This window comes from Girardinichthys multiradiatus, chromosome 19, assembly GCF_021462225.1.
Source record: "Girardinichthys multiradiatus isolate DD_20200921_A chromosome 19, DD_fGirMul_XY1, whole genome shotgun sequence".
Classification (NCBI taxonomy): Eukaryota; Metazoa; Chordata; class Actinopteri; order Cyprinodontiformes; family Goodeidae; genus Girardinichthys; species Girardinichthys multiradiatus.
Window position 1 is genome coordinate 36,835,514 of NC_061811.1, and position 10,354 is coordinate 36,845,867.

A 10,354-nucleotide genomic window follows, 5' to 3' on the forward strand; every position below is an offset into this window, starting at 1 on the left:
ATATGATTATTTGAAGGTTGATGTTTTTTGTATAAAAAACACTTTTCTTTTATTGGTCGGATGAAATATGCTAATTTTGTGAGATAGGAATTTTGGGTTTTGATGAGCTGTATGCCAAAATCATCCGTATTAAGACAATAAAAGACCTAAAATATTTCAGTTAGTGTGCAATGAATCTAAAATATATGAATGTTAAATTTTCATCATTACATTATGGAAAATAATGAACTTTATCACAATATGCTAATATTTTGAGAAGGACCGGTATATATGTAAATAGATAGACCGACACGAACCACACTCCATACCAGTAAGTGGCGGTAATGCTACTAAACGTTTGTTGCCAACCGCCAATAAAACCAACAAGAAGAAGAAGATAAGCCTGGCTTGACTTTCTCTCTGAGGCCTGCAGAAGCAAACTGTGTTCCAGAGAATTCCCAGTAGACACGCTGTCTATACAAAGCCCAGTGGAGCGATTTTTCCCGGTCTGACAGGATGACAGCCGCATCACCGTGGTAATATGCAGTGTGGTCAGCGGACAGAATGGGCCGCTCAGCCACTGCTCCGGAGTTTAGCTGGAAGCTAACCCTTTGTTCACAGAGCTTTCTTCAAACTTCATCGTCGCCCGGACAACTCCTCAGCATGGTTCATACGAGGTTAGGGTTTGGGCAGAGTAATAGAGATATTTAGGATGAAATGATGTGAAAGTTTTTCATTTTATGAAGTTTGGTTTGTGTTGAACTCCGCTATCTTAGTGCTAGCAGGCTATCTGCAGCACACGTGTTCAGATTGTGTTCTGTGTTTGTGTGTTTTTAAAGTTAAGACAAACTTTATTTAAAGGGTGATTTTAAACACAGAAGATTGGCCATAACGTTCCGTCCGCGCTCATGCATTTTAACCCTTTTATTAACAGTATTTTAAAGGTGTGTCTTTGATTCTGGTGCTAAGCTATCAGCTTCTTTTGTTAACTTTCACTGCTAACAAGCTAAGAACATGTCCTTGCTGCTAGGGAATATTTAACAAAAAGGTTGTTAGTTTTCAAGCTAGTAAATAATAGTCCCTAAACATTATTTTACTAAATTTGATAACTAAGTAAACACCATTAAGCCCCATTTCTCCAGAAAGATTTGGCTCTTTTCCAAAATATTCCCTTAATAATATTTCTTTAAATAGTATTTTAATAAATAAAGGCAACTAATTAGACACCATTGAGAATTGGTCATCCAGAAGGTTGGTTTTATTCGGCAGATTATACATTCAAAACATTATTTTATTAAAATAATATTTGATCTGATCTTGCACTGTGAATGGTTGTCTAAACGTTTGCTGATTATTGCCTAAGTTAGTTCCAAGACTAACTTAACTTCATTTCCAGATTCTTCAAGATGATCCTTGGTTCTCAAACATAAACATTGCATGTTAATGTTGCATCACTCTTTTTGGTCATGGTTTCAACCATCTTTGATCAACTTGTTTATATTGTACATAGCCCATTAGTCTTCCTTATTCTTTAATTCTGCTTGGTAGTTTAGTTGGATTGTTTTAGCAAAGTAAAGAGTTTGTTGACTGAAATATGTTTTACTTGAGTTGACTTATTTTTGTTAATAAATTCTTGTATTTTAAGAAATTGTGTGAATTAATTCCATGTGTGCAGAGTTTATGCTGTTCAATAATGTCAGAGCTCGTCTCACACCTTTCTATTTTGTCCTAATCCCACCGCCTTACTGGGCTGGTATTCATAGGACAACCCTTAACAGACCAAAATATTATTTGATAAAATATTAATATTAAATAATATTCTCGGATTCATAGTTACAACACAATCGTTTTTCTTCCACATCATAATGTTGCACTACTTCATCCACGACATTGTCCCAAACTCAAACTTTGGCATCCCTTCTTTCCCACAGTACCTGGAGACGTTCATTCAGGCCCAGTGGTTCTTTGATATCCTCAGTTAGTCGGTGGACGGTAAGTTTGTTAATAGTGAAGTCTGAATGCAACTCTTTAAGATGTCTCTGTTGGTTAGATACACAAATAATTCTGTTATCTTCAGCATGCAAAGGAAAGAAGGAGTTGGTACTTTAAGTAATGACTGTTTAAAGCTGACCTGTTTTTCTGCAGTGTCCTGCTGCAAACTAACAAGCTGCTTCTGTCTCCTGGTCAGTGAAGCCTGGACAACAGGGAGGACTCTGCACAGGTCGTCTACACATTCCTGACCACTCTCTGACCCCAGGATACAGCTGAGCTTTGACCCCTGAGTGACCAGCTCACTGCTCAGGGTGGCCAGGTCTTTAGACAGATTCTGAAAAGAAATGGACGCTTCTAAATGCAAGTCTGTGAACATGATGTTGATTGTAAAGGTGCTGTCATGTTGTTTCCTATGTATGCTATGGTACTGAAATTGTTGTGTTATAAGGATTTAAACATTAGCAAATAAAGAGGATTTTTTGAAACATAAAGTTCTGTCACGTCTTTGAAGGTCTGTCACGTCTTTGTGTGTTGAGTTTGATGCAATCCCATTTTAAATATTGCATGTACAATGAGATCAGTGGTGTGGAATTCATGGTGTTCTGCTGCATCATGACTGGATCATTTTCCATACCATCTTGTTTCATTATTTTTTATATTTAAGAATCAATTGACCATCTGAGAATGGAGTTCCAATGCTCTGAGTGCCCACAAGTGGTCGGATAATTATTATCTGATCATTATTGTCATCATAATTATTGTTGTTAATCAAAAGGTGGGTGAGGTGTCTTCAGTTCAAGCATCCAGAATGCTGCTAAATATTTTAACATGTCCAAAACATCTGTGGCCGCCGGGCTTAGCTGATGATCAAATGAGGTACGCCCTAGTGTTGAATACATAAGAAGACAACGTGAGAGCATTGTTTTCTGATGGCATCATGTTTTCTAACAACATTAAAACTAAAGGCTGTTCTGTAATAGATGCTAATCCTTAAATAGAAGCAAAGTGGACTTTTTTCTTGTTTCTTCTTCTGTCTTCTTAAAGAGCAGCGTCACTACTTTCTCGTGGTATAAGGTTGAAGAAATTAGGTCTGAAGGGTTTCTTTCTGCTTTCTCCTCTGCAGGGTTTTTGTACCTTATGACTTCCTCAGTGGCTACCGGGATTCCTTGTATGGAGATGAAAAATGTTGGTGTTTTGGCAGAACAGATTATTTTAAAAGTGTCAGCTCTCCACTGCGATGCTGCATATTTATGTTTTGGGAGTTTCTTTAAATGAGTTTGGTGGAGAGAAGTCATGACCACTTTCATCATTTCTCCTTGAACACACCTCAGTGGTAAAATGAACGTATCTTACTCTACAACTACATCGCTGGTTCTGGGTCTTTTGTGATATCTGTTTTCCTCTCTCCCCATTGAAAAAAAGTAGATTTCTGCAGCCTGTTTCTTTTCTATAGCTTTATCTCTTTCATAGTCCTGCACCACTCATGGGATGTTCTCCTCAAGGTGTGTTTTCCTTTGTATTGCAAAAATATTGCTAAAATTAAACATTTCTAGAACTGGCAGTTATATATGAAATAATAATTTAGCTATCATCATGTCTAGATATTTTTCACATAAAGATTTGCTCAGAGTTGCTTAAAAAGAGAAATAAAAGCCAGTTAGTGAAACTGAATCTACAGTGAGGAGACCTTCTCCATTCTGATACAGTGGGTCAACCTCAGTTAGCTTTGATGTCAATAAAGCATTAATAAACAAGCACTATTCAGAATGATTTTGAGCTTTCAGAAGAATTTCACAAACAGCACTTTGCTAAAGTTTTCACATTCCTTTACCTTTTTCACATTTTGTCATGTTACAACTACAAACTTCTATGTATTTTACTGGGATTTTATGAAATAAACCAACAGTAACACAAAACAGTTGAAAATGATGATTTAAATTTTCTTTCAGAAATGAAAACCTAAGTGTGGCTTTTTTCCATCCTCCTATATTAATACTTTCTAGAGCCACCTTTGCCTGCAGGTTCAGCTGCATGTATTTTGGGGCATGTCTCTACCTGCTTTGCCCATTCCTCTCTGAGAAACAGCTCCAGCTCAGAGATATTAGATGGAGAACATCTGTGAGCATCATTTTTTCAAGTCTCACCACAGATGCTATACTAGATTAGGGCCTTTACCTGAACTAGGCCATTCTAACACATAAATATGCTTTGATCTAAACCATTCCATATCAGCTCTGATTGTATGTTTAGGGTGGCTGTCATGCTGGAAGGGGAACCTCCAACACAGTCTCAAATCTTCTGCAACTTCTAGCAGGTTTTCTTCTAGGATTGTCCTGGAATTAGCTCCATCCATCTTTCCAACAACTCTGACCAGCTTCCCAGTTACTGCTGAAGAAAAGGATCTCCAGCAAGCTAAGTATAAATTAACACCACGCTTTTCAGATCTTCATTTGTAAACATAAAATCCATCTAATATTGTCCTTCCACTTCTACTTTGTGTTATGTCACATGAAATCCCAATAAAACAACATTTGTGTTTGCAATTGTATTATGACAAAATGTGAAAACATCAAAGGACATGAAAACTTTTACAAAGCAGCGTATAAAAACATCTATGTTCACAACCTTTAAAGACAACAGGAATTTACCAAAGTTTTGCATTTTGTACCAAAACTGAATATTTCTTCAAAACATTCCAGAATACCAACATGGTCCCATGTTTACCAGACATGAAAACATACCCTAGTCGACTGTAGTTTCTATGTTTTTAACTTTAATACGTTTTTCCTACATCACAATGTTTAAGTATATTAAAACATTTTTGCATTTGAAAGTGTCTAGTTTCCCAAAACAACTGCAGATATTTGTCCTTCAGACCTTTTAAACATTGAATCAAAAAGTCTTCACCTAGATATGTCAGCCAGACAACATGCCTCCACAGAAGGAGGAGCCGAAAAAGTAGAATGAATTTAACTCAGGTTCATGACTTCTGTGGGCCTTTCTATTTTAAGAACAAGAGAGAACCCAATCACAGAATCTTTTTAAAATTTGACTGATGCAATTTTTGCACCTGCAGCTGCAGAAGCAGCAGCTGTGTCTCGTCTTCATGTGGCGTCTCAGTAGGTGAATGCAACAGATCATGGATGGACGACAGTGACAGGGACGTGCCGTGCAGCACATGAAACAAACCCTCATCTAACGCCTGATGACTGTCCACAGAGCAGACCTGAACAGAAGAGGACCATGAAAAACAGATAAAACACATACAAAGAATGACCTGAATAGAAACTATTTAGTTTAACTATTTATAACAACAAAAGTATGTTTTTAGTTGGGACTTATTAGGAACAGAAAAACATGAATGAGAAAGAAGAAAGCAGGGGGCTGCTGTCTGCTGTGTCCCTTGATGAGCTACAGCACGTCCTCATCAGCCCATGTTTCCTCTGCTCTTAGTGGTTGTCCTTTATGTTTGTTCACTTCTTCACTTGTTTATTTTCAAGAGTGTGATGTCAGATTCTACCTTTGGGGATGAAAGTTAAAAAAGAAAAAAACAAAGGGAAATCTGTTTAATGATGATGATTGGATCAGACTGATTTAGGGTTCAACCTCCCACACATGGTTTAGAGTAAGGTGCCTGAGTCCAGCATCACAACAAAATGGGGGCCCTCTGGTGTCTCAGTCTGTTTGGACATAGCTTAACATAACCGTGCATTTACAATGCTGTGAAAAAGTATTTATTGATTTCTTCTGTTTTTGCTCTTTGTCAGTCCTAAATATTTCAAATTCTCAAACAAAGTTTACTATCAGAGAAAAATAATCAGAGTAAAAAAGGAATAATGTTGTGGTCACATTATGATCTCATTTATTAAGGGAAAAAGCTCTCCACACCAAACTGGCCCCATATGAAAATATACATGCGGCGAAAAAAAAGGCAATCTTTTTATTACTTTCTTCATTTTTGGAATTATACATACACTAAGATGACTATATCTTTAAGCAATTTGGGAAAGCCCAGAGGGCGATGTCATGGCTTTCCACACCTGTGGATGTGTTTTAAAGCCACAGCTCAAACACTCCAATCAAAAATAAACCAGACAAAATATCAGGAAGAGAATTATGGTGCTCCATAAGTTCGATTCATCCTTATGTCCAATTTCCAGATTTCCAGATATGCCTAAAGGTGCAAGACAGCTTCTTTGTCTCAGAGATTAATGGATTTTGGTGAGAAATGTGCCATCATTGGCTAAAAGGCTACTCGGAGAGGAAGCAGGCATCATTCCAGAAAGCCAGAATACAGTTTGCAAATGCATTGGTAACAAAAACCTTTTTAGATTCAAATCTATTAAGAACATGTATTCCGACATGCATGAATAACCAAACGCATATGCACAATTCTGCTTGCTTATATGCATCTATACATATTCCATCATGTTAATTATTTTACATGTTTGAAGGAAGCAGGAAAACCTTTTAAATCCTTCCTCAGTGTTTACATGCATAGTTTATGATGGTATACATGGATATGTACACCATTATAAATATCAGTGCAGACACATTCCCACATGTAGTACTCATGCTACGCATACACATATGTACTGTACATAATTTTAGGATGGTAGACATGACATCACTTATTGAACTAGCTTCACTCAAGTACTGTTTCAAACAACAATTCGTTTAGCTTGCTTTTCAAATGCTAAATGTTTGGACATGCTTCTTCAAAATCTTAGACAAGTGCTCTGTGGTCTGGAGGAAAAATGATGCTGTGGCAGTGTTTTGTTGCATAAGAGACCGGTGCACAATAGATGATATGAAGGAAAAAAACATTTTGAGTGAATATTGAAGCAACACATAAGACATCAGCCAGGAAGTTAAAGCCTGGACACATATGGCTCTTTCAGATGGACAATGTCCCTCAACACACCGCCAAATTAGTGACAATGTGGCTGAAGGACAACCAAGTCAACATTTTGGAGTGCCCATCAAAAAATCCCAGAGAATGGTCAGAGCTAAAAGGTGTGTGTGAGCAAGGAGGCCTACAAAACTGACCCAGTTCCACCAGTTCTGTCTGTAAGAAGGGGCCAAAATTCCAGGAAAGTATTGTGAGAAGCTTGAGGAAGGAACCCGAAAACATCTGACCCATGTCATACATTAAAGGGCAATTCTGCTAAATACTCAGGAAATGGATGGAAATAAAAAAAAAAATCATAATAAAATCTCTTTAATTATTTTGGTTAATAGAAAAATAAATAATTTTGTGTGTCCTAACTGACCTAAAACCGTAAAACAGTGAAGGAGAAAAATTATATTTGTGTTTTTATACAGCATATGTAAATATCTGGTTTCAAATGTAAACATTTTTAAGCCTTTCTAACTAAAAGTGACTAAAGCATCAGTGGTGAGTTAGCATAGCAGAGCAAAAAACAAAAAGGAGGAGAAAGGTGGATAATGAGGTTTGATATGGGATCCTTGTGAATTGTATGAAAGACTGTATTCTGAAAGATTTAAAATTTAACTGAACACCTCCTCGAGTTTCATTTGTGGTCCCTGGTCTTGAGAAGAACACCCCACCCCTGCCTTCCCTGAACAGACAAACACACATTTCACATCTCTCCATTGTCTGATAAACAGCCCTGATAGCGACTCCTCACCTGATTTGGGAGCTCTGTAGATGTGTGTCCCAGCTCTCTCAGATGTCTGATGGGACTTTGGAGCTCTTTCAGGTGTTTTGTGCCAATCATACGTCCTGCTGTTCCATCTCCACCCTTCATAGATGAGTCTGTCACCTTCAAAAAGAGAGAAAGAGAGAGTCGCATGCACAAAAAAAGCATACATGGGGAGGGAGAGAAAAACATCTAAAGTAAAGTCGAAGACACACACAAAGTCTAATCAGGCCCTGCAGGAGCTTCCATAGCACCAACGGGACAACAAAGTGGCTTCTGCTCTAAGAAGGTGATAATCAAGCATGGCAAGAACACCGATTTTTCTTTTCTTTTTGTGTTTGAAAAGTGATAATCAAGCTCCTTATCCCTCACGATGAAGGCCTTACCTCAGATGGAGGAAGCAGCCAGCTCTCCTCTAAAGCAAGCAGCCAACTGTGAAGGTGATCCCACTTCTTCTGAGCTGAGTCCACCTCCACATCAGTCTCAGCGGGACACAACCTGCAGCAAAAATTAACAGTTTTAGCTCTTTTTCTTTCTTTCTTTCTTTCTTTCTTTTCTTTCTTTCTTTTCTTTCTTTCTTTCTTTCTTTCTTTCTTTCTTTCTTTCTTTCTTTCTTTCACTGATACACCTTAAAAAGCCCACTGGTAACTGGAATTGGCCGATGTTATGCTTGACCATCCTGGCTTGGGAACTATGAACTACACATTAACACACCTGCTAACAGGTCAAGTAGACAACTGCGCTGTTTTATGCGGAAGTCATTACTGAATGAGAAAGTCCTTGTAAAGAAATGTGTGTTTGGTCGGTTATCCCTAGTTGAGTATGTGGATTGTGCTCATGAAAAACTTGATAAATTCTATCTGGCATGGCCAAACAGCTTTTGGTGGAGGCAGTGTGATGGTGTTGGGCAGCATCTTCCTCACTGGAAAAACAGCCCTTGTCATCAAGGCAGATGTGCTCCATAAAAAGGTTATGAATGAGTTAGTCACCTTAGCTGACATCGATCCTCTGGTTCTTGGGTGGAAAGTCGAACTCTGCTACTCTGTCTGGAGATGGCCTGAGTCAATCCCCTCTGCTCAGTCAGCTCCTGTTCCATCTCCTGCAGACAAACAAGGAACAGGCTAAGACAACAACTAACAATGTCAATTACTGAAACAGAAATAAGAGCAGTTAGCTCTGTGCACTGTGTTTTACTCATTAATCAGATCTATGTGGGATTTAATCTCTGTGATCAGTGAAATGCAGTCAGAGGAGGCAAATAAGGCAATGTCACCTGTCATGAGAAGGAAAAGACTAGGAACAATAAAATAAAATAATTTTGTCAATTTTGTTCTATAAATTTGTTTTCTGTGTGATTTCAAACTTTTTATATTCCAAATACCTGAATTTATGCATTGAGGATTCAAATACATCCGAAAAAGTCAAGGTGAGGCAGGGAATAGCTGTGCCTCACCACTGATGGCGCTGTGTCACGTACACTGATTGATGCAGGCAGTTGGCGCATGCCCATTGCTGTCTCTCTTTATGTCGACAACATACATGCTGAACTACACATGTTCTAAACATGGCGACATTCCACACTCTGTCTGATATATTTCAATTAATGTGTGTGACATATTTAATATTTATAATCGTCCGTAAATACGCAGTGAAAATGGACAGTGTGAGGCAAAAAGTACTGTGCTGACCTGATAGGGGGCAGTGCTGAGCCCCACAGGCACAGACAGCACGTTGCTACATTCCCCTTAGCTACACAGAGTGCAGGGGTGTTTTCACCAACAAGACCTGCAACCTCACTCATACTCCGACAAAAGTTATTTATAAAAGCTAGAAAGGTTTTTGACTGGCAATCTAAAATTGATCTTAATTCGAAACAGAAGGTTTTAGAGAGAGGTACACCAACTCTGGAGCTGAAAGATCTGCTTCAAACAGGTGGGAGAAAGGTAACCCGCTCTTTTTGACAGGAGTTGTACACCTGAAAACAACGTAGTCCACAGGTTTGAATTAATTAAAACATAATTAAAGGCTTCTAAAATAAATGTATTTCAATTAAGGTCAGAACTGAAATATAAGCCTTCATTTTAGGTTCATATATTTATACTCCTCTTATGTACTCCTCTAGAGTACATCTGACTCCAGAGTAGACTGTGTGTCACCAGTCATGAACCCCATCACACGTCACTGTCTGTGATGATCTGCTTGTGGCGTTTATAGTCTTTGCAAATAGGAGCATAAACCTGTGTAAAAATACTTTCAACAGAAAAAGGCACAGAAACAATTAATAATTTTATTGTACTTGAAATACCTCTGGGTGAATTTTAAATATCGGTATTGATAAAAGAAAAATCCATATCGGCTACCTTGACTTTGTGCTGTTTAAGATTCTCAACTAACAAAAGGTTCGGTTCATATGGATTCTGCCATTTATGGGTTAAAATACAACATTTAACTTCTAAAAAATTCTGCTCAGTTTAAATGAATGAATAATGTTGTGTTTAATTCCACATACTTTCAGCTGGAGACACCATCAATCTTCAGATGGGTTCATTGTGCAATTAGCAAGGGATGTAGCTTTTAAGGTTTAATTAAATGTTCCAACAATTGCTCTAAAACAAACAGGTTGTCATGGAGACCAAAGGGGGTAAAGCGCCTTTGTATGCCAAGCTTTAACAGGTTTCCCGAACACACTGTTCTTATATACATAAACTTCACTCTTTATT

At 38.0% G+C, this 10,354-nt stretch overlaps 1 protein-coding gene and 1 long non-coding RNA gene across 2 annotated transcripts; one reads left to right on the forward strand and one right to left on the reverse strand.

The window, feature by feature from the left end:
* Window positions 1-384: 384 nt before the first annotated feature.
* On the forward strand, window positions 385-2,445 carry LOC124885001. Its single transcript, XR_007042562.1, has 3 exons — window positions 385-656; window positions 1,911-1,971; window positions 2,173-2,445. It is a non-coding gene; the product is annotated as an uncharacterized LOC124885001 (long non-coding RNA).
* Window positions 2,446-4,811: 2,366 nt separating this feature from the next.
* Window positions 4,812-8,880, reverse strand: LOC124884999. Its single transcript, XM_047393124.1, has 4 exons — window positions 8,624-8,880; window positions 8,021-8,132; window positions 7,623-7,757; window positions 4,812-5,197 (listed from the first exon to the last, which is right to left on the reverse strand). Exons 1-4 carry the CDS (start codon window positions 8,830-8,832, stop codon window positions 5,000-5,002), a joined length of 654 nt encoding a protein of 217 aa, XP_047249080.1. The 5' UTR covers window positions 8,833-8,880; the 3' UTR covers window positions 4,812-4,999.
* Between the last annotated feature and the right edge of the window lie 1,474 nt (window positions 8,881-10,354).

Coding starts and splice junctions, on each gene's coding strand:
- LOC124884999 (XM_047393124.1), bottom strand. CDS start 8,832: ATGAGTAAAACACAGTGCACAGAGCTAACTGCTCTTATTTCTGTTTCA. Junction 7,758..8,020: donor GGCTGCTTCCTCCATCTGAG/GTAAGGCCTTCA, acceptor CTCTTTTTGAAG/GTGACAGACTCATCTATGAA. Junction 5,198..7,622: donor CTACAGAGCTCCCAAATCAG/GTGAGGAGTCGC, acceptor TCTTCTGTTCAG/GTCTGCTCTGTGGACAGTCA.